General features: G+C 53.8%; 1 protein-coding gene across 4 annotated transcripts in view; it reads left to right on the forward strand.

Annotated features, from left to right (window-relative positions):
* PLCZ1 (phospholipase C zeta 1) overlaps positions 1 to 9,757 on the forward strand; it is a 138,762-nt gene extending 129,005 nt beyond the window's left edge. For all 4 annotated transcript variants that reach the window (XM_063930642.1, XM_063930645.1, XM_063930643.1 and 1 more), the window contains 2 exons: positions 8,995 to 9,144; positions 9,421 to 9,757. In XM_063930642.1, the coding sequence (XP_063786712.1) occupies positions 8,995 to 9,144; positions 9,421 to 9,503 (233 nt within the window). In that variant the 3' untranslated portion in view covers positions 9,504 to 9,757. The remainder of the gene's footprint in view (positions 1 to 8,994; positions 9,145 to 9,420) is intronic.
* Positions 9,758 to 24,391: the final 14,634 nt, after the last annotated feature.

A 24,391-nucleotide genomic window follows, 5' to 3' on the forward strand; every position in this document is an offset into this window, starting at 1 on the left:
GTCTCTCCAGCCAGCCTCCTTCTGTCTCTAGTCCCGCAGTGTCTCTCCAGCCAGCCTCCTTCTCTCTTCCCAGCCACCCTGTCTCTCCAGCCAGCCTCCTTTTGTCTCCAGTCCCGCAGTCTCTCCAGCCAGCCTCCTTCTGTCTTCCCAGCCACCCTGTCTCTCCAGCCAGCCACCTTCTGTCTCTAGTCCCGCAGTGTCTCTCCAGCCAGCCTCCTTCTGTCTTCCCAGCCACCCTGTCTCTCCAGCCAGCCTCCTTCTATCTCCAGTCCCGCAGTGTCTCTCCAGCCAGCCTCCTTCTGTCTTCCCAGCCACCCTGTCTCTCCAGCCAGCCTCCTTCTGTCTCCAGTCCCGCAGTGTCTCTCCAGCCAGCCTCCTTCTGTCTTCCCAGCCACCCTGTCTCTCCAGCCAGCCTCCTTCTGTCTCCAGTCCCGCAGTCTCTCCAGCCAGCCCCCTTCTGTCTCCAGTCCCGCAGTGTCTCTCCAGCCAGCCTCCTTCTCTCTTCCCAGCCACCCTGTCTCTCCAGCCAGCCTCCTTCTGTATCCAGTCCCGCAGCGTCTCTCCAGCCAGCCTCCTTCTCTCTTCCCAGCCACCCTGTCTCTCCAGCCAGCCCCCTTCTGTCTCCAGTCCCGCAGTGTCTCTCCAGCCAGCCCCCTTCTGTCTTCCCAGCCACCCTGTCTCTCCAGCCAGCCTCCTTCTGTCTCCAGTCTCACAGTGTCTTTCCAGCCAGCCTCCTTCTCTCTTCCCAGCCACCCTGTCTCTCCAGCCAGCCTCCTTCTGTCTCCAGTCCCGCAGTGTCTCTCCAGCCATCCTTCTTCTCTCTTCCCAGCCACCCTGTCTCTCCAGCCAGCCCCCTTCTGTCTCCAGTCCCGCAGTGTCTCTCCAGCCAGCCCCCTTCTGTCTCCAGCCCCACAGTGTCTCTCCAGCCAGCCTCCTTCTGTCTCCAGTCCCGCAGTGTCTCTCCAGCCAGCCTCCTTCTGTCTCCAGTCCCGCAGTGTCTCTTCAGCCAGCCTCCTTCTGTCTCTAGTCCCGCAGTGTCTCTCCAGCCAGCCTCCTTCTGTCTCCAGTACCGCAGTGTCTCTCCAGCCAGCCCTCTTCTGTCTCCAGTACCGCAGTGTCTCTTTAGCCAGCCTCCTTCTGTCTCCAGTCCCGCAGTGTCTCTCCAGCCAGCCTCCTTCTCTCTTCCCAGCCACCCTGTCTGTCCAGCCAGCCCCCTTCTGTCTCCAGCCCCGCAGTGTCTCTCCAGCCAGCCTCCTTCTGTCTCTAGTCCTGCAGTGTCTCTCCAGCCAGCCTCCTTCTGTCTCCAGTCCCACGGTGTCTCTCCAGCCAGCCTCCTTCTGTCTCTAGTCCCGCAGTGTCTCTCCAGCCAGCCTCCTTCTGTCTCCAGTCCCGCAGTGTCTCTCTAGCCAGCCTCCTTCTGTCTCCAGTCCCGCAGTGTCTCTCTAGCCAGCCTCCTTCTGTCTCCAGTCCCACAGTGTCTCTCCAGCCAGCCTCTTTCTGACTCCAGTACCGCAGTGTCTCTCCAGCCAGCCTCCTTCTGTATCCAGTCCCGCAGTGTCTCTCCAGCCAACCTCCTTCTGTCTCCAGTCCCGCAGTGTATCTCCAGCCAGCCTCCTTCTGTCTCCAGTCCCACAGTGTCTCTCCAGCCAGCCTCCTTCTGTCTCCAGTCCCGCAGTGTCTCTCCAGCCAGCCTCCTTCTGTCTCCAGTTCCGCAGTGTCCCTTCAGCCAGCCTCCTTCTGTCTCCAGTCCCGCAGTGTCTCTCCAGCCAGCCCCCTTCTGTATCCAGTCCCGCAGTGTCTCTCCAGCCAGCCTCCTTCTGTCTCTAGTCCCGCAGTGTCTCTCCAGCCAGCCTCCTTCTGTCTCTAGTCCCGCAGTGTCTCTCCAGCCAGCCCCCTTCTGTCTCCAGCCCCGCAGTGTCTCTGCAGCCAGCCTCCTTCTGTCTCCAGTCCCGCAGTGTCTCTCTATCCAGCCTCCTTCTGTCTCTAGTCCCGCAGTGTCTCTCCAGCCAGCCTCCTTCTGTCTCCAGTCCCGCAATGTCTCTCCAGCCAGCCTCCTTCTGTCTCCAGTCCTGCAGTGTCTCTCTAGCCAGCCTCCTTCTGTCTCTAGTCTCGCAGTGTCTCTCCAGCCAGCCTCCTTCTGTCTCCAGTCCCGCAGTGTCTCTCCAGCCAGCCTCCTTATGTCTCTAGCCCCACAGTGTCTCTCAGACGCTCATGGGTAAATTTACTAACATGGTAGTTCTATTTAATTTGGGATGTTGCCCATAGCAACTAATCAGATTACAGGTATTATATTCTAGAAGGTGCTAGATAAATGAGAGTAGAATATTATTGGTTGCTAACATTAGTTGCTGCCATGTTAGTACATTTACCCCTCAGTGTCTCTCCAGCCAGCCTCCTTCTGTCTCCAGTACTGCAGTGTCTAACCAGCCAGCCTCCTTCTGTCTCTAGTCACGCAGTGTCTCTCCAGCCAACCCCCTTCTGTCTCCAGTCCCGCAGTGTCTCTCCAGCCAGCCTCCTTCTGTCTCTAGTCACGCAGTGTCTCTCCAGCCAGCCCCCTTCTGTCTCCAGTCCCGCAGTGTCTCTCCAGCCAGCCTCCTTCTGTCTCTAGTCCCGCAGTGTCTCTCCAGCCAGCCTCCTTCTCTCTTCCCTGCCACCCTGTCTCTCCAGCCAGACCCCTTCTGTCTCCAGTCCCGCAGTGTCTCTCCAGCCAGCCTCCTTCTGTCTCTAGTCACGCAGTGTCTCTCCAGCCAGCCCCCTTCTGTCTCCAGTCCCGCAGTGTCTCTCCAGCCAGCCTCCTTCTGTCTCCAGTCCCGCAGTGTCTCTCCAGCCAGCCTCCTTCTCTCTTCCCAGCCACCCTGTCTCTCCAGCCAGCCCCCTTCTGTCTCCAGTCCCACAGTGTCTCTCCAGCCAGCCCCCTTCTGTCTTCCCAGCCACCCTGTCTCTCCAGCCAGCCTCCTTCTGTCTCCAGTCCCGCAGTGTCTCTCCAGCCAGCCTCCTTCTCTCTTCCCAGCCACCCTGTCTCTCCAGCCAGCCTCCTTCTGTCTCCAGTCCCGCAGTGTCTCTCCAGCCAGCCTCCTTCTCTCTTCCCAGCTACCCTGTCTCTCCAGCCAGCCCCCTTCTGTCTCCAGTTCCACAGTGTCTCTCCAGCCAGCCTCCTTCTGTCTCTAGTCACGCAGTGTCTCTCCAGCCAGCCTCCTTATGTCTCCAGTCCTGCAGTGTCTCTCAAGCCAGCCCCCTTCTGTCTCCAGCCCCGCAGTGTCTCTCCAGCCAGCCTCCTTCTGTCTCCAGTCCCGCAGTGTCTCTCCAGCCAGCCCCCTTATGTCTCCAGTCCTGCAGTGTCTCTCAAGCCAGCCCCCTTCTGTCTCCAGCCCCGCAGTGTCACTCCAGCCAGCCTCCTTCTGTCTCCAGTCCCACAGTGTCTCTTCAGCCAGCCTCCTTCTGTCTCTAGTCCCGCAGTGTCTCTCCAGCCAGCCTCCTTCTGTCTCCAGTACCGCAGTGTCTCTCCAGCCAGCCCCCTTCTGTCTCCAGTACCGCAATGTCTCTCTAGCCAGCCTCCTTCTGTCTCCAGTCCCGCTGTGTCTCTCCAGCCAGCCTCCTTCTCTCTTTCCAGCCACCCTGTCTCTCCAGCCAGCCCCCTTCTGTCTCCAGCCCCGCAGTGTCTCTCCAGCCAGCCTCCTTCTGTCTCTAGTCCTGCAGTGTTTCTCCAGCCAGCCTCCTTCTGTCTCCAGTCCCACAGTGTCTCTCCAGCCAGCCTCCTTCTGTCTCTAGTCCCGCAGTGTCTCTCCAGCCAGCCTCCTTCTGTCTCCAGTCCCGCAGTGTCTCTCCAGCCAGCCTCCTTCTGTCTCCAGTACCGCAGTGTCTCTCTAGCCAGCCTCCTTCTGTCTCTAGTCCCGCAGTGTCTCTCCAGCCAGCCTCCTTCTGTCTCCAGTCCCGCAGTGTCTCTCTAGCCAGCCTCCTTCTGTCTCCAGTCCCGCAGTGTCTCTCTAGCCAGCCTCCTTCTGTCTCCAGTCCCACAGTGTCTCTCCAGCCAGCCTCCTTCTGTCTCCAGTCCCGCAGTGTCTCTCCAGCCAGCCTCCTTCTGTCTCCAGTCCCGCAGTGTCTCTCCAGCCAGCCTCCTTCTGTCTCCAGTCCCGCAGTGTATCTCCAGCCAGCCTCCTTCTGTCTCCAGTCCCACAGTGTCTCTCCAGCCAGCCTCCTTCTGTCTCCAGTCCCGCAGTGTCTCTCCAGCCATCCTCCTTCTGTCTCCAGTTCCGCAGTGTCTCTCCAGCCAGCCTCCTTCTGTCTCTAGTCCCGCAGTGTCTCTCCAGCCAGCCCCCTTCTGTATCCAGTCCCGCAGTGTCTCTCCAGCCAGCCTCCTTCTGTCTCTAGTCCCGCAGTGTCTCTCCAGCCAGCCCCCTTCTGTCTCCAGCCCCGCAGTGTCTCTCCAGCCAGCCTCCTTCTGTCTCCAGTCCCGCAGTGTCTCTCCAGCCAGCCTCCTTCTGTCTCCAGTCCCGCAGTGTCTCTCTAACCAGCCTCCTTCTGTCTCTAGTCCCGCAGTGTCTCTCCAGCCAGCCTCCTTCTGTCTCCAGTCCCGCAGTGTCTCTCCAGCCAGCCTCCTTCTGTCTCCAGTCCCGCAGTGTCTCTCTATCCAGCCTCCTTCTGTCTCTAGTCCCGCAGTGTCTCTCCAGCCAGCCTCCTTCTGTCTCCAGTTCCGCAGTGTCTCTCCAGCCAGCCTCCTTCTGTCTCCAGTCCTGCAGTGTCTCTCTAGCCAGCCTCCTTCTGTCTCTAGTCTCGCAGTGTCTCTCCAGCCAGCCTCCTTCTGTCTCCAGTCCCGCAGTGTCTCTCCAGCCAGCCTCCTTATGTCTCTAGCCCCACAGTGTCTCTCAGACGCTCATGGGTAAATTTACTAACATGGGAGTTCTATTTAATTTGGGATGTTGCCCATAGCAACCAATCAGATTACAGGTATTATATTCTAGAAGGTGCTAGATAAATGAGAGTAGAATATTATTGGTTGCTAACATTAGTTGCTGCCATGTTAGTACATTTACCCCTCAGTGTCTCTCCAGCCAGCCTCCTTCTGTCTCCAGTACTGCAGTGTCTCTCCAGCCAGCCTCCTTCTGTCTCTAGTCACGCAGTCTCTCCAGCCAACCCCCTTCTGTCTCCAGTCCCGCAGTGTCTCTCCAGCCAGCCTCCTTCTGTCTCTAGTCACGCAGTGTCTCTCCAGCCAGCCCCCTTCTGTCTCCAGTCCCGCAGTGTCTCTCCAGCCAGCCTCCTTCTGTCTCTAGTCCCGCAGTGTCTCTCCAGCCAGCCCCCTTCTGTCTCCAGTCCTGCAGTGTCTCTCCAGCCAGCCTCCTTCTGTCTCCAGTCCTGCAGTGTCTCTCCAGCCAGCCTCCTTCTGTCTCCAGTCCTGTAGTGTCTCTCCAGCCAGCCTCCTTCTGTCTCCAGTCCTGTAGTGTCTCTCCAGCCAGCCTCCTGTCTCCAGTCCCGCAGTGTCTCTCCAGCCAGCCTCCTTCTGTCTCCAGTCCCGCAGTGTCTCTCCAGCCAGCCTCCTCCTGTCTCCAGTCCCGCAGTGTCTCTCCAGCCAGCCCCCTTCTGTCTGCAGTCCCGCAGTGTCTCTCCAGCCAGCCTCCTTCTGTCTCCAGTCCCGCAGTGTCTCTCCAGCCAGTCTCCTTCTGTCTCCAGTCCCGTAGTGTCTCTCCAGCCAGCCTCCTTCTGTCTCCAGTCCCGCAGTGTCTCTCCAGCCAGCCTCCTTCTGTCTCCAGTCCCGCAGTGTCTCTCCAGCCAGCCTCCTTCTGTCTCCAGTCCCGCAGTGTCTCTCCAGCCAGCCTCCTTCTGTCTCCAGTCCCGCAGTGTCTCTCCAGCCAGCCTCCTTCTGTCTCCAGTCCCGCAGTGTCTCTCCAGCCAGCCTCCTTCTGTCTCCAGTCCCGCAGTGTCTCTCCAGCCAGCTGTCTTTTGTCTCTCCGTATGCTCAGTGACTCTCCAGTCAACCTCCTTACCTCTCTCTCCAGCCAGCCCCTTTCGGTCTCCCCAACCAGCCTCTTTTTGTCTTCCCAGCCAGCCCCCCTTCTATCGTAAGCCCCAGTGTCTCTCCAGAATGACTCAATCTTAAATGTACACCTAAGGGGTAAATAGAATAGGTACGATTTGCAGGCAGTTGCCAGATTTTGACAATTTAGCCTCTAGATTTACAGTTGTAATAAGTAAAAAGAGAAAACAAAACCCGGCTCACAGGGTGTCACCCCTACAGGGCAGACGAGGTTCCATCCGTTCCAGCAATGTCGCACATAATCTACTAGAACTATTTTTAATTGGCGCAGCGTTTCCTCGTTAGAGGCTGGAATTGGCTCAGCGTTTCCTCTTTAGAGGCTGGAATTGGCGCAGCGTTTCCTCTTTAGAGGCTGGAATTGGCGCAGCGTTTCCTCGTATGGGGCTGGAATTGGTGCAGCGTTTCCTCGTTAGGGGCTGGAATTAGTTCAGCGTTTCCTCGTTAGGGGCTGGAATTGGTGCAGCGTTTCCTCGTTAGGGGCTGGAATTGGTGCAGCGTTTCCTCGTTAGGGGCTGGACGTACATATATTGTACAATATTACTTAGAGAATAAAGTTGCAGCTGCCAGCGCGGTATAGGGACTGTAGGTAGGTACATGTTGCTGCAGGCAGCATGGGGGCAATAGGGACTGTAGGTAGGTACACGTTGCTGCAGCCAGCGCAGTATAGGTACTGTAGGTAGGTACATGTTGCTGCAGCCAGCGCGGGTATAGGGACTGTAGGTAGGTACATGTTGCTGCAGCCAGCGCGGGTATAGGGACTGTAGGTAGGTACACTTTGCTGCAGCCAGCGCGGGTATAGGGACTGTAGGTAGGTACACTTTGCTGCAGCCAGCGCGGGTATAGGGACTGTAGGTAGGTACACTTTGCTGCAGCCAGCGCGGGTATAGGGACTGTAGGTAGGTACACTTTGCTGCAGCCAGCGCGGGTATAGGGACTGTAGGTAGGTACACTTTGCTGCAGCCAGCATGGGGGCAATAGGGACTGTAGGTAGGTACACTTTGCTGCAGCCAGCGCGGGTATAGGGACTGTAGGTAGGTACATGTTGCTGCAGCCAGCGCGGGTATAGGGACTGTAGGTAGGTACACTTTGCTGCAGCCAGCGCGGGTATAGGGACTGTAGGTAGGTACACGTTGCTGCAGCCAGCGCGGGTATAGGGACTGTAGGTAGGTACATGTTGCTGCAGCCAGCGCGGGTATAGGGACTGTAGGTAGGTACATGTTGCTGCAGCCAGCGCGGGTATAGGGACTGTAGGTAGGTACACGTTGCTGCAGCCAGCGTGGGTATAGGGACTGTAGGTAGGTACATGTTGCTGCAGCCAGCATGGGGGCAATAGGGACTGTAGGTAGGTACATGTTGCTGCAGCCAGCGCGGGTATAGGGACTGTAGGTAGGTACATGTTGCTGCAGCCAGCGCGGGTATAGGGACTGTAGGTAGGTACATGTTGCTGCAGCCAGCGCGGGTATAGGGACTGTAGGTAGGTACATGTTGCTGCAGCCAGCGCGGGTATAGGTACTGTAGGTAGGTACATGTTGCTGCAGCCAGCGCGGGTATAGGGACTGTAGGTAGGTACACTTTGCTGCAGCCAGCGCGGGTATAGGGACTGTAGGTAGGTACATGTTGCTGCAGCCAGCATGGGGGCAATAGGGACTGTAGGTAGGTACATGTTGCTGCAGCCAGCGCGGGTATAGGGACTGTAGGTAGGTACATGTTGCTGCAGCCAGCGCGGGTATAGGGACTGTAGGTAGGTACATGTTGCTGCAGCCAGCGTGGGTATAGGGACTGTAGGTAGGTACATGTTGCTGCAGCCAGCGCGGGTATAGGGACTGTAGGTAGGTACATGTTGCTGCAGCCAGCGCGGGTATAGGGACTGTAGGTAGGTACATGTTGCTGCAGCCAGCCCGGGTATAGGGACTGTAGGTAGGTACACTTTGCTGCAGCCAGCGCGGGTATAGGGACTGTAGGTAGGTACATGTTGCTGCAGCCAGCGCGGGTATAGGGACTGTAGGTAGGTACATGTTGCTGCAGCCAGCGCGGGTATAGGTACTGTAGGTAGGTACATGTTGCTGCAGCCAGCCCGGGTATAGGGACTGTAGGTAGGTACACTTTGCTGCAGCCAGCGCGGGTATAGGGACTGTAGGTAGGTACACGTTGCTGCAGCCAGCGCGGGTATAGGGACTGTAGGTAGGTACACTTTGCTGCAGCCAGCGCGGGTATAGGGACTGTAGGTAGGTACACGTTGCTGCAGCCAGCGCGGGTATAGGGACTGTAGGTAGGTACATGTTGCTGCAGCCAGCGCGGGTATAGGTACTGTAGGTAGGTACATGTTGCTGCAGCCAGCGCGGGTATAGGGACTGTAGGTAGGTACACTTTGCTGCAGCCAGCGCGGGTATAGGGACTGTAGGTAGGTACATGTTGCTGCAGCCAGCGCGGGTATAGGGACTGTAGGTAGGTACACTTTGCTGCAGCCAGCGCGGGTATAGGGACTGTAGGTAGGTACACGTTGCTGCAGCCAGCGCGGGTATAGGGACTGTAGGTAGGTACACTTTGCTGCAGCCAGCGCGGGTATAGGGACTGTAGGTAGGTACATGTTGCTGCAGCCAGCGCGGGTATAGGGACTGTAGGTAGGTACATGTTGCTGCAGCCAGCGCGGGTATAGGGACTGTAGGTAGGTACATGTTGCTGCAGCCAGCGCGGGTATAGGGACTGTAGGTAGGTACATGTTGCTGCAGCCAGCGCGGGTATAGGGACTGCAGGTAGGTACATGTTGCTGCAGCCAGCGCGGGTATAGGGACTGCAGGTAGGTACATGTTGCTGCAGCCAGCGCGGGTATAGGGACTGTAGGTAGGTACATGTTGCTGCAGCCAGCGCGGGTATAGGGACTGTAGGTAGGTACATGTTGCTGCAGCCAGCGCGGGTATAGGGACTGTAGGTAGGTACATATTAATGCCCTGTGTGTCTCTGTCCAGCTTTTAACCCTCAGTGGAACCAGACGATCACATTCTCAGTGCAGGTTCCGGAGCTGGCGCTGCTGAGGTTCTGCGTTCAGGACCAGCTGACGCTCATTTCCAATGAATTCCTGGGACAGTACACACTCCCGTTACGCAGCATCAGTAGAGGTAAGAATGTTATTATTATACGCTGTCATTTATAGGGCGCCACAAGGTGTCTGCAGCGCCGCTCAGTGAGAGCATGGCACAGTGTTATACAGTAGAAGCGCCTGACGCCATCCGCGTCACGCGGCTCCTACACAGCGCTCAGCAATACTCTACAGTGTGATGACGGGAGGACACTGATGTACAGAGGGAACCTGGCCGTGTACACCGCAGTAATTACAGCCTCTCCTCTCCCTCACATTACATCCATTTCTTATTGTCGCTGTAACTTTATTGCAGGATATCGTCACGTTCCGCTGCTGAATAAACACGGTCAGAGCATCGTTCCAGCCTCTCTGTTCGTGCACATCTGGTTCAACTAATCTTCACCGTACGCTCCCGTCGGTGCACGTGTTACCATCAATCTTCACATGTGGTACCACCAATCTGCACCATGCCACCATAACCTCCCATCAGTGCACGAGGTACCACCAATCTGCACCATGCCACCGCAACCTCCTGCCGGTGCACGAGCTACCACCAATCTGCACCGTACTACCATACCATCTATCTATACCATGCCACCGTAACATTCTGTTCCTCAGCTTTAATAAACTAGCAGCCACCTGATACTGTAGTTCTTGTGCGGATGATTTATTAAACCCACCCCATGTTACAGAAAAGGGGATCAGTGGATCTGACCCAAACCAGATTCACCCCAGCTCTCAGCACATCTCTCATACTTATTATAAAAAAACCTCTTCAATGTTACCGGACTGTACCCTAATATATGACTTACAATGTATAACGGTTTTATGTTCAATGCATTCTATTTTCCAGTACCCCAAAGTTGGGGACAAAGGAGGTGTCCCCTCACTCTCAGGACACATGTAATACAGACAGTCCCGGTGTTCCCTCACTCTCAGGACACATGTAATACAGACAGTCCCGGTGTCCCCTCACTCTCAGGACACATGTAATACAGACAGTCCCGGTGTCCCCTCACTCTCAGGACACATGTAATACAGACAGTCCCGGTGTCCCCTCACTCTCAGGACACGTGTAATACAGACAATCCTGGTGTCTCCTCACTCTCAGGACACATGTAATACAGACAGTCCTGGTGTCTCCTCACTCTCAGGACACATGTAATACAGACAGTCCTGGTGTCTCCTCACTCTCAGGACACATGTAATACAGACAGTCCTGGTGTCTCCTCACTCTCAGGACACAGGTAATACAGGCAGTCCCGGTGTCTCCTCACTCTCAGGACACGTGTAATACAGACAGTCCCGGTGTCCTCTCACTCTCAGGGCACGTGTAATACAGACAGTCCCGGTGTCCCCTCACTCTCAGGACACAGGTTATACAGGCAGTCCCGGTGTCTCCTCACTCTCAGGACACATGTAATACAGACAGTCCTGGTGTCTCCTCACTCTCAGGACACATGTAATACAGACAGTCCCAGTGTCCCCTCACTCTCAGGACACGTGTAATACAGACAGTCCCGGTGTCCTCTCACTCTCAGGACACGTGTAATACAGACAGTCCCGGTGTCCCCTCACTCTCAGGTCACGTGTAATACAGACAGTCCTGGTGTCTCCTCACTCTCAGGACACATGTAATACAGACAGTCCCAGTGTCCCCTCACTCTCAGGACACGTGTAATACAGACAGTCCCGGTGTCCTCTCACTCTCAGGGCACGTGTAATACAGACAGTCCCCGTGTCCCCTCACTCTCAGGACACAGGTAATACAGGCAGTCCCGGTGTCTCCTCACTCTCAGGACACATGTAATACAGACAGTCCTGGTGTCTCCTCACTCTCAGGACACGTGTAGTACAGACAGTCTCGGTGTCCCTTCACTCTCAGGATACATGTAATACAGACAGTCTCGGTGTCCCTTAACTCTCAGGACACATGTAATACAGCCAGTCCCGGTGTCTCCTCACTCTCAGGATACATGTAATACAGACAGTCCCGGTGTCCCCTCACTCTCAGGACACGTGTAGTACAGACAGTCCCGGTGTCCCCTCACTCTCTGGACACGTGTAATACAGACAGTCCCGGTGTCCCCCTCACTCTCAGGTCACGTGTATTACAGACAGTCCCAGTGTCCCCTCACTCTCAGGACACATGTAATACAGACAGACCCGGTGTCCCCTCACTCTCAGGACACGTGTAATACATACAGTACCGATGTCCCCTCACTCTCAGGACACATGTAATACAGACAGTCCCGGTGTCCCCTCACTCTCAGGTCACATGTAATACAGACAGTCCCGGTGTCCCCTCAGCCTCAGGACACATGTAATACAGACAGTCCCGGTGTCCCCTCACTCTCAGGACACATGTAATACAGACAATCCCGGTGTCCCCTCACTCTCAGGACACATGTAATACAGACAGTCTCGGTGTCCCCTCACTCTCAAGACACATGTAACACAGACAGTCCTGGTGTCCCCTCACTCTCTGGACACGTGTAATACAGACAGTCTTGGTGTCCCCTCACTCTCAGGACACATGTAATACAGCCAGTCCCGGTGTCTCCTCACTCTCAGGGTACATGTAATACAGACAGTCCCGGTGTCCTCTCACTCTCAGGACACATGTAATACAGACAGTCCTTATGTCCCCTCACTCTCAGGACTCGTGTAATACAGACAGTCCCGGTGTCTCTAAACTCTCAGGACACGTGTAATACAGACAGTCCCGGTGTCTTCTCACTCTCAGGACACGTGTAATACAGACAATCCCGGTGATCCCTTAATCTCAGGACACATGTAATACAGACAGTGCCGGTGTCCCCTCACTCTTAGGTCACATGTAATATAGACACTCCCGGTGTCTCCTCACTCTCAGGACACATGTAATACAGACAGTCCCAGTGTCTCCTCACTCTCAGGTCACGTGTAATACAGACAGTCCAAGTGTCCCCTCACTCTCAGGACACATGTAATACAAACAGTACCGGTGTCCCCTCACTCTCAGGACACGTGTAATACAGACAGTCCCGGTGTCTCCTCACTCTCAGGACACATGTAATAAAGACAGTCCCGGTGTCCCCTCACTCCCTCACTCTCAGGGCACATGTAATACAGACAGTCCCGGTGTCCCCTCACTCTCAGGACACATGTAATACAGACAGTCCCGGTGTCCCCTCACTCTCAGGACACGTGTTATACAGACAGTTCCGGTGCCTCCTCACTCTCAGGATACATGTAATACAGACAGTCCCGATGTCCCCTCACTCTCAGGATACATGTAATACAGACAGTCCCGAATGTCCCCTCACTCTCAGGACACATGTAACACAGACAGTCCCGGTGTCTCCTCAATCTCAGGGCACGTGTAATACAGACAGTCCCGGTGTCTCCTCAATCTCAGGGCACTTGTAATACAGACAGACCCGATGTCTCCTCACTCTCAGGACAAATGTAATACAGACAATCCCGGTGTCCCCTCACTCTAAGGACACGTGTAATACAGACAGTCCCGGTGTCCCCTCACTCTCAGGACACGTGTAATACAGACTGTCCCTGTGTCTCCTCACTCACAGGACACGTGTAATACAGACAGTCCCTGTGTCCCCTCACTCTCAGGACACGTGTAATACAGACAGTCCCGGTGTCTCCTCACTCTCAGGTCACATGTAATACAGACAGTCCCAGTGTCCCCTCACTCTCAGGGCACATGTAATACAGACAGTCCCGGTGTCCCCTCACTCTCAGAATACGTGTAATACAGACAGTCCCAGTGTCCCCTCACTCTCAGGGCACATGTAACACAGACAGTCCTGGTGTCTCCTCTCTCTCAGAACACGTGTAATACAGGCAGTCTCGGTGTCCCCTCACTCTCAGGATACGTGTAATATAGACAGTCCCGGTGTCCCCTCACTCTCAGGACACGTGTAATACAAACAGTTCCGGTGTCCCCTCACTCTCAGGACACATGTAATATAGACAGTCCTAGTGTCCCTTCACTCTCAGGACACATGTAATACAGACAGTTCCGGTGTCCCTTCACTCTAAGGGCACATGTAATACAGACAGTCCTGGTGTCTCCTCACTCTCAGGACACGTGTAATACAGACTGTCCCTGTGTCCCCTCACTCTCAGGACACGTGTAATACAGACAGTCCAGGTGTCCCCTCACTCTCAGGACATGTGTAATACAAACAGTCCCGGTGTCTCCTCACTTTCAGGACACGTGTAATACAGACAGACAGTCCCGGTGTCTCCTCACTCTCAGGACACGAGTAATACAGACAGTCCCGGTGTTCCCTCACTCTCAGGACACATGTAATATAGACAGTCCCGGTGTCCCCTCACTCTCAAGACACATGTAATACAGACAGTCCAGTTGTCTCCTCACTCTCAGGACACGTGTAATACAAACAGTCCCGGTGTCCCCTCACTCTTAGGACTTGTGTAATACAGACAGTACCAGCGTCCCTTCACTCTCAGGTCACGTGTAATATAGACAGTCCCGGTGTCCCCTCACTCTCAGGGCACATGTAATACAGACAGTCCCAGTGTCTCCTCACTCTCAGAACACATGTAATAAAGAGAGTCTCGGTGTCCGCTCACTCTCAGGACACGTGTAATACAGACGGTCCCTGTGTCCCCTCACTCTCAGGACACGTGTAATACAGACAGTCCTTATGTCCACTCACTCTTAGGACACGTGTAATACAGACGGTCCCTGTGTCCCCTCACTCTCAGGACACGTGTTATACAGATAGTCCCTGTGTACCCTCACTCTCAGGACACATGTAATACAGACAGTCCCTGTGTCCCCTCACTCTCAGGACACATGTAATATAGACAGTCCCGGTGTCTCCTCACTCTCAGGACACATGTAATACAGACAGTCCCATTGTCCCCTCACTCTCAGGACACGTGTAGTACAGACAGTCCATATGTCCCCTCACTCCCAGGACACGTGTAATACAGACAGTCCCGGTGTCTCCTCACTCTCAGGACACATGTAATACAGACATTCCCGGTGCCCCTTACTCTCAGGATACATGTAATACAGGCAGTCTCGGTGTCCCCTCACTCTCAGGACACGTGTAATATAGACAGTCCCGGTGTCCCCTCACTCTCAGGTCACGTGTAATACAGACAGGCCCGGTGTCTCCTTACTCTCAGGACACATGTAATATAGACAATCCCAGTGTCCCTTCACTCTAAGGGCACATGTAATACAGACAGTCCTTATGTCCCCTCACTCTTAGGACACGTGTAATACAGACAATCCCGGTGTCCCCTCACTCTCAGGACACGTGTAATACAGACAGTCCCGGTATCCCCTCACTCTCAGGACACGTGTAATACAGACAGTCCCGGTGTCCCCTCACTCTCAGGTCACATGTAATACAGACAGTCCCGGTGTCCCCTCACTCTCAGGGCACATGTAATACAGACAGTCCCGGTGTCCCCTCACTCTCAGGACACATGTAATACAGACAGTCCCGGTGTCCCCTCACTCTCAGGACACATGTAATACAGACAGTCCCGGTGTCCCCTCACTCTCAGGACACGTGTAATACAGACAGTCCCTGTGTCCCTTAACTCTCAGGACACATGTAATACAGACAGTCCCAGTGTCCCCTCACTCTCAGGGCACATGTAACACAGACAGTCCTGGTGTCCCCTCACTCTCAGGACACGTGTAATACAGACAGTCCCAGTGTCCCCTCACTAGCAGGGCACATGTAACACAGACAGTCCTGTGTCCCCTCACTCTCAGGACACGTGTAATACAGACAGTCCCAGTGTCCCCTCACTCTCAGGGCACATGTAACACAGACAGTCCCGGTGTCCCCTCACTCTCAGGACTCATGTAATACAGACAGTCCTGGTGTCCCCTCACTCTCAGGACACATGTAATACAGACAGTCCCAGTGTCCCCTCACTCTCAGGGCACATGTAACACAGACAGTCCTGGTGTCTCCTCACTCTCAGAACACATGTAATACAGACAGTCCCAGTGTCCCCTCACTCTCAGGGCACATGTAACACAGACAGTCCTGGTGTCCCCTCACTCTTAGGACACGTGTAATACAGACAATACCAGTGTCCCCTCACTCTCAGGTCACGTGTAATACAGACAGTCCCGGTGTCCCCTCACTCTCAGGGCACATGTAATACAGACAGTCCCGGTGTCCCTTCACTCTCAGGGCACATGTAATACAGACAGTCCTGGTGTCTCCTCACTCTCAGAACACATGTAATACAGAGAGTCTCGGTGTCCGCTCACTCTCAGGACACGTGTAATACAGATGGTCCCTGTGTCCCCTCACTCTCAGGACACGTGTAATACAGACAGTCCCGGTGTCCCCTCACTCTCAGGACACATGTAATACAGACAGTCCCAGTGTCCCCTCACTCTCAGGACACATGTAATACAGACAGTCCCAGTGTCCCCTCACTCTCAGGGCACATGTAACACAGACAGTCCTGGTGTCTCCTCACTCTCAGAACACATGTAATACAGACAGTCCCAGTGTCCCCTCACTCTCAGGGCACATGTAATACAGACAGTCTCGGTGTCCCCTCACTCTCAGGACACGTGTAATACAGACAGTCCCAGTGTCCCCTCACTCTCAGGGCACATGTAACACAGACAGTCCTGGTGTCTCCTCACTCTCAGAACACATGTAATATAGGCAGTCTCGGTGTCCCCTCACTCTCAGGACACGTGTAATATAGACAGTCCCGGTGTCCCCTCACTCTCAGGACACATGTAATACAGACAGTCCTTATGTCCCCTCACTCTTAGGACACGTGTAATACAGACAGTACCAGTGTCCCCTCACTCTCAGGACACATGTAATACAGACAGTCCCGGCGTCTCCTCACTCTCAGGACACATGTAATATAGACAGTCCCGGTGTCCCCTCACTCTCAAGACACATGTAATACAGACAGTACCGGTGTCTCCTCACTCTCAGGACACGTGTAATACAAAGAGTCCCGGTGTCCCCTCACTCTTAGGACACGTGTAGTACAGACAGTCCTTATGTCCCCTCACTCCCAGGACACGTGTAATACAGACAGTCCCGGTGTCTCCTCACTCTCAGGACACATGTAATACAGACAGTCCCAGTGTCTCCTCACTCTCAGGTCACGTGTAATACAGACAGTCCCAGTGTCCCCTCACTCACAGGACACATGTAATACAGACAGTCCCGGTGTCCCCTCGCTCTCAGGACACGTGTAATACAGACAGTCCCGGTGTCTCCTCACTCTCAGGATACATGTAATACGGACAGTCCCGGTGTCCCCTCACTCTCAGGACACGTGTAATACAGACAGTCACGGTGTCCCCTCACTCTCAGGGCACATGTAATACAGACAGTCCCGGTGTCCCCTCACTCTCAGGACACATGTAATACAGACAGTTCCGGTGTCCCCTCACTCTCAGGACACATGTAATACAGACAGTCCCGGTGTCCCCTCACTCTCAGGACACGTGTAATACAGACAGTCCCGGGGTCCTCTCACTCTCAGGACAAGTGTAATACAGACAGCCCCGGTGTCTCCTCACTCTCAGGGCACATGTAACACAGACAGTCCTGGTGTCTCCTCACTCTCAGAACACATGTAATACAGACAGTCCCGGTGTCTCCTCACTCTCAGGATACATGTAATACGGACAGTCCTGGTGTCCCCTCACTCTCAGGACACGTGTAATACAGACAGTCCCAGTGTCCCCTCACTCTCAGGGCACATGTAATACAGACAGTCCCGGTGTCCCCTCACTCTCAGGACACATGTAATACAGACAGTCCCAGTGTCCCCTCACTCTCAGGACACGTGTAATACAGACAGTCCCAGTGTCCCCTCACTCTCAGGGCACATGTAATATAGACAGTCCCGGTGTCCCCTCACTCTCAGGTCACATGTAATACAGACAGTCCCGGTGTCTCCTCACTCTCAGGACACATGTAATATAGACAGTCCCAGTGTCCCTTCACTCTAAGGGCACATGTAATACAGACAGTCCTGGTGTCTCCTCACTCTCAGGACACGTGTAATACAAACAGTCCCGGTGTCCCCTCACTCTTAGGACACGTGTAATACAGACAGTACCAGCGTCCCTTCACTCTCAGGTCACGTGTAATATAGACAGTCCCGGTGTCCCCTCACTCTCAGGGCACATGTAATACAGACAGTCCTGGTGTCCCTTCACTCTCAGGGCACATGTAATACAGACAGTCCTGGTGTCTCCTCACTCTCAGAACACATGTAATACAGAGAGTCTCTGTGTCCGCTCACTCTCAGGACACGTGTAATACAGACGGTCCCTGTGTCCCCTCACTCTCAGGACACGTGTAATACAGACAGTCCTTATGTCCACTCACTCTTAGGATACGTGTAATACAGACGGTCCCTGTGTCCCCTCACTCTCAGGACACGTGTTATACAGATAGTCCCTGTGTACCCTCACTCTCAGGACACGTGTAATACAGACAGTCCCGGTGTCCCCTCACTCTCAGGACACATGTAATATAGACAGTCCCGGTGTCTCCTCACTCTCAGGACACATGTAATACAGACAGTCCCGTTGTCCCCTCACTCTCAGGACACATGTGGTACAGACAGTCCTTATGTCCCCTCACTCAAAGTACACGTGTAATACAGACAGTCCCGGTGTCTCCTCACTCTCAGGACACGTGTAATACAGACAGTCCCGGTCTCCCCTCACTCTTAGGACACATGTAATACAGACAGTCCCAGTGTCTCCTCACTCTCAGGTCACGTGTAATACAGACAGTCCCAGTGTCCCCTCACTCTCAGGACACATGTAATACAGACAGTCCTGGTGTCCCCTCACTCTCAGGACATGTGTAATACAGACAGTCCCGGTGTCCCCTCACTCTCAGGACACATGTAATACAGACAGTCCCGGTGTCCCCTCACTCTCAGGACATGTGTAATACAGACAGTCCCGGTGTCCCCTCACTCTCAGGTCACATGTAATACAGACAGTCCTTATGTCCCCTCACTCTCAGGACACGTGTTATACAGACAGTCCCGGTGCCTCCTCACTCTCAGGATACATGTAATACAGACAGTCCCGATGTCCCCTCACTCTCAGGACACGTGTAATACAGACAGTCCCAGTGTCGCCTCACTCTCAGGTCACATGTAATACAGACAGTCCCGGTGTCCCCTCACTCTCAAGACACGTGTAATACAGACAGTCCCGGTGTCCCCTCACTCTCAGGTCACATGTAATACAGACAGTCCTTATGTCCCCTCACTCTCAGGTCACGTGTAATACAGACAGTCCCAGTGTCCCCTCACTCTCAGGACACATGTAATACAGACAGTCCTGGTGTCCCTTCACTCTCAGGATACATGTAATACGGACAGTCCCGGTGTCCCCTCACTCTCAGGACACGTGTAATACAGACAGTCCCGGTGTCCCCTCACTCTCAGGGCACATGTAATACAGACAGTCCCGGTGTCCCCTCACTCTCAGGACACATGTAATACAGACAGTCCCAGTGTCCCCTCACTCTCAGGACACATGTAATACAGACAGTCCCGGTGTCCCCTCACTCTCAGGACATGTGTAATACAGACAGTCCCGGTGTCCCCTCACTCTCAGGACACATGTAATACAGACAGTCCCGGTGTCCCCTCACTCTCAGGACATGTGTAATACAGACAGTCCCGGTGTCCCCTCACTCTCAGGTCACATGTAATACAGACAGTCCTTATGTCCCCTCACTCTCAGGACACGTGTTATACAGACAGTCCCGGTGCCTCCTCACTCTCAGGATACATGTAATACAGACAGTCCCGATGTCCCCTCACTCTCAGGACACGTGTAATACAGACAGTCCCAGTGTCGCCTCACTCTCAGGTCACATGTAATACAGACAGTCCCGGTGTCCCCTCACTCTCAGGACACGTGTTATACAGACAGTCCCGGTGCCTCCTCACTCTCATGATACATGTAATACAGACAGTCCCAGTGTCCCCTCACTCTCAGGTCACATGTAATACAGACAGTCCCGGTGTCCCCTCACTCTCAGGACATGTGTAATACAGACAGTCCCGGTATTCCCTCACTCTCAGGTCACATGTAATACAGACAGTCCCAGTGTACCCTCACTCTCAGGACACATGTAATACAGACAGTCCCGGTGTCCCCTCACTCTCAGGTCACATGTAATACAGACAGTCCCGGTGTACCCTCACTCTCAGGTCACATGTAATACAGACAGTCCCAGTGTACCCTCACTCTCAGGACACATGTAATACAGACAGTCCCGGTGTCCCCTCACTCTCAGGTCACATGTAATACAGACAGTCCCGGCGTACCCTCACTCTCAGGACACATGTAATACAGACAGTCCCAGTGTCCCCTCACTCTCAGGACACGTGTAATACAGACAGTCCCGGTGTCTCCTCACTCTCAGGACACGTGTAATACAGACAGCCCCGGTGTCCCCTCACTCCCAGGACACATGTAATACAGACAGTCCCGGTGTCCCCGCACTCTCAGTACACATGTAATACAGACAGTCCTTATGTCCCCTCACTCTAAGGACACATGTAATACAGACAGTCCCGGTGTCCTCTCACTCTCAGGACACATGTAATACAGACAGTCCTTATGTCCCCTCACTCTCAGGACTCGTGTAATACAGACAGTCCCGGTGTCTCTAAACTCTCAGGACACGTGTAATACAGACAGTCCCGGTGTCTCCTCACTCTCAGGACACATGTAATATAGACAGTCCCAGTGTCCCTTCACTCTAAGGGCACATGTAATACAGACAGTCCTGGTGTCTCCTCACTCTCAGGACACGTGTAATACAGACAGTCCCGGTGTCCCCTCACTCTTAGGACACGTGTAATACAGACAGTACCAGCGTCCCTTCACTCTCAGGTCACGTGTAATATAGACAGTCCCGGTGTCCCCTCACTCTCAGGGCACATGTAATACAGACAGTCCTGGTGTCCCTTCACTCTCAGGGCACATGTAATACAGACAGTCCTGGTGTCTCCTCACTCTCAGAACACATGTAATACAGACAGTCTCGGTGTCCGCTCACTCTCAGGACACGTGTTATACAGATAGTCCCTGTGTACCCTCACTCTCAGGACACGTGTAATACAGACAGTCCCGGTGTCCCCTCACTCTCAGGACACATGTAATATAGACAGTCCCGGTGTCTCCTCACTCTCAGGACACATGTAATACAGACAGTCCCGTTGTCCCCTCACTCTCAGGACACATGTAGTACAGACAGTCCTTATGTCCCCTCACTCAAAGTACACGTGTAATACAGACCGTCCCGGTGTCTCCTCACTCTCAGGACACGTGTAATACAGACAGTCCCGGTGTCCCCTCACTCTTAGGACACATGTAATACAGACAGTCCCAGTGTCTCCTCACTCTCAGGTCACGTGTAATACAGACAGTCCCAGTGTCCCCTCACTCTCAGGACACATGTAATACAGACAGTCCTGGTGTCCCCTCACTCTCAGGACATGTGTAATACAGACAGTCCCGGTGTCCCCCCTTTCTCAGGACACATGTAATACAGACAGTCCCGGTGTCCCCTCACTCTCAGGACACATGTAATATAGACAGTCCCGGTGTCCCCTCACTCTCAAGACACATGTAATACAGACAGTCCCGTTGTCTCCTCACTCTCAGGACACGTGTAATACAAACAGTCCCGGTGTCCCCTCACTCTCAGGACTCGTGTAATACAGACAGTCCCGGTGTCTCTAAACTCTCAGGACACGTGTAATACAGACAGTCCCGGTGTCTCCTCACTCTCAGGACACATGTAATATAGACAGTCCCAGTGTCCCTTCACTCTAAGGGCACATGTAATACAGACAGTCCTGGTGTCTCCTCACTCTCAGGACACGTGTAATACAAACAGTCCCGGTGTCCCCTCACTCTTAGGACACGTGTAATACAGACAGTCCCAGCGTCCCTTCACTCTCAGGTCACGTGTAATATAGACAGTCCCGGTGTCCCCTCACTCTCAGGGCACATGTAATACAGACAGTCCTGGTGTCCCTTCACTCTCAGGGCACATGTAATACAGACAGTCCTGGTGTCTCCTCACTCTCAGAACACATGTAATACAGACAGTCTCGGTGTCCGCTCACTCTCAGGACACGTGTTATACAGATAGTCCCTGTGTACCCTCACTCTCAGGACACGTGTAATACAGACAGTCCCGGTGTCCCCTCACTCTCAGGACACATGTAATATAGACAGTCCCGGTGTCTCCTCACTCTCAGGACACATGTAATACAGACAGTCCCGTTGTCCCCTCACTCTCAGGACACATGTAGTACAGACAGTCCTTATGTCCCCTCACTCAAAGTACACGTGTAATACAGACCGTCCCGGTGTCTCCTCACTCTCAGGACACGTGTAATACAGACAGTCCCTGTGTCCCCTCACTCTTAGGACACATGTAATACAGACAGTCCCAGTGTCTCCTCACTCTCAGGTCACGTGTAATACAGACAGTCCCAGTGTCCCCTCACTCTCAGGACACATGTAATACAGACAGTCCTGGTGTCCCCTCACTCTCAGGACATGTGTAATACAGACAGTCCCGGTGTCCCCCCTTTCTCAGGACACATGTAATACAGACAGTCCCGGTGTCCCCTCACTCTCAGGACACATGTAATATAGACAGTCCCGGTGTCCCCTCACTCTCAAGACACATGTAATACAGACAGTCCCGTTGTCTCCTCACTCTCAGGACACGTGTAATACAAACAGTCCCGGTGTCCCCTCACTCTTAGGACTTGTGTAATACAGACAGTACCAGCGTCCCTTCACTCTCACGTCACGTGTAATATAGACAGTCCCGGTGTCCCCTCACTCTCAGGGCACATGTAATACAGACAGTCCCAGTGTCTCCTCACTCTCAGAACACATGTAATACAGAGAGTCTCGGTGTCCGCTCACTCTCAGGACACGTGTAATACAGACGGTCCCTGTGTCCCCTCACTCTCAGGACACGTGTAATACAGACAGTCTTTATGTCCACTCACTCTTAGGACACGTGTAATACAGACGGTCCCTGTGTCCCCTCACTCTCAGGACACGTGTTATACAGATAGTCCCTGTGTACCCTCACTCTCAGGACACATGTAATACAGACAGTCCCTGTGTCCCCTCACTCTCAGGACACATGTAATATAGACAGTCCCGGTGTCTCCTCACTCTCAGGACATATGTAATACAGACAGTCCCATTGTCCCCTCACTCTCAGGACACGTGTAGTACAGACAGTCCATATGTCCCCTCACTCCCAGGACACGTGTAATACAGACAGTCCCGGTGTCTCCTCACTCTCAGGACACATGTAATACAGACATTCCCGGTGCCCCTCACTCTCAGGATACATGTAATACAGGCAGTCTCGGTGTCCCCTCACTCTCAGGACACGTGTAATATAGACAGTCCCGGTGTCCCCTCACTCTCAGGTCACGTGTAATACAGACAGGCCCGGTGTCTCCTCACTCTCAGGACACATGTAATATAGACAATCCCAGTGTCCCTTCACTCTAAGGGCACATGTAATACAGACAGTCCTTATGTCCCCTCACTCTTAGGACACGTGTAATACAGACAATCCCGGTGTCCCCTCACTCTCAGGACACGTGTAATACAGACAGTCCCGGTATCCCCTCACTCTCAGGTCACATGTAATACAGACAGTCCCGGTGTCCCCTCACTCTCAGGGCACATGTAATACAGACAGTCCCGGTGTCCCCTCACTCTCAGGACACATGTAATACAGACAGTCCCGGTGTCCCCTCACTCTCAGGACACATGTAATACAGACAGTCCCGGTGTCCCCTCACTCTCAGGACACGTGTAATACAGACAGTCCCTGTGTCCCTTAACTCTCAGGACACATGTAATACAGACAGTCCCAGTGTCCCCTCACTCTCAGGGCACATGTAACACAGACAGCCCTGGTGTCCCCTCACTCTCAGGACACGTGTAATACAGACAGTCCCAGTGTCCCCTCACTCTCAGGGCACATGTAACACAGACAGTCCTGTGTCCCCTCACTCTCAGGACACGTGTAATACAGACAGTCCCAGTGTCCCCTCACTCTCAGGGCACATGTAACACAGACAGTCCCGGTGTCCCCTCACTCTCAGGACTCATGTAATACAGACAGTCCTGGTGTCCCCTCACTCTCAGGACACATGTAATACAGACAGTCCCAGTGTCCCCTCACTCTCAGGGCACATGTAACACAGACAGTCCTGGTGTCTCCTCACTCTCAGAACACATGTAATACAGACAGTCCCAGTGTCCCCTCACTCTCAGGGCACATGAAACACAGACAGTCCTGGTGTCCCCTAACTCTTAGGACACGTGTAATACAGACAATACCAGTGTCCCCTCACTCTCAGGTCACGTGTAATACAGACAGTCCCGGTGTCCCCTCACTCTCAGGGCACATGTAATACAGACAGTCCCGGTGTCCCTTCACTCTCAGGGCACATGTAATACAGACAGTCCTGGTGTCTCCTCACTCTCAGAACACATGTAATACAGAGAGTCTCGGTGTCCGCTCACTCTCAGGACACGTGTAATACAGATGGTCCCTGTGTCCCCTCACTCTCAGGACACGTGTAATACAGACAGTCCCGGTGTCCCCTCACTCTCAGGACACATGTAATACAGACAGTCCCAGTGTCCCCTCACTCTCAGGACACATGTAATACAGACAGTCCCAGTGTCCCCTCACTCTCAGGGCACATGTAACACAGACAGTCCTGGTGTCTCCTCACTCTCAGAACACATGTAATACAGACAGTCTCGGTGTCCCCTCACTCTCAGGACACGTGTAATACAGACAGTCCCAGTGTCCCCTCACTCTCAGGGCACATGTAACACAGACAGTCCTGGTGTCTCCTCACTCTCAGAACACATGTAATATAGGCAGTCTCGGTGTCACCTCACTCTCAGGACACGTGTAATATAGACAGTCCCGGTGTCCCCTCACTCTCAGGACACATGTAATACAGACAGTCCTTATGTCCCCTCACTCTTAGGACATGTGTAATACAGACAGTACCAGTGTCCCCTCACTCTCAGGACACATGTAATACAGACAGTCCCGGCGTCTTCTCACTCTCAGGACACATGTAATACAGACAGTACCGGTGTCTCCTCACTCTCTGGACACGTGTAATATAGACAGTCCCGGTGTCCCCTCACTCTCAGGACACATGTAATACAG

Source organism: Pseudophryne corroboree, chromosome 6, assembly GCF_028390025.1.
Source record: "Pseudophryne corroboree isolate aPseCor3 chromosome 6, aPseCor3.hap2, whole genome shotgun sequence".
Classification (NCBI taxonomy): Eukaryota; Metazoa; Chordata; class Amphibia; order Anura; family Myobatrachidae; genus Pseudophryne; species Pseudophryne corroboree.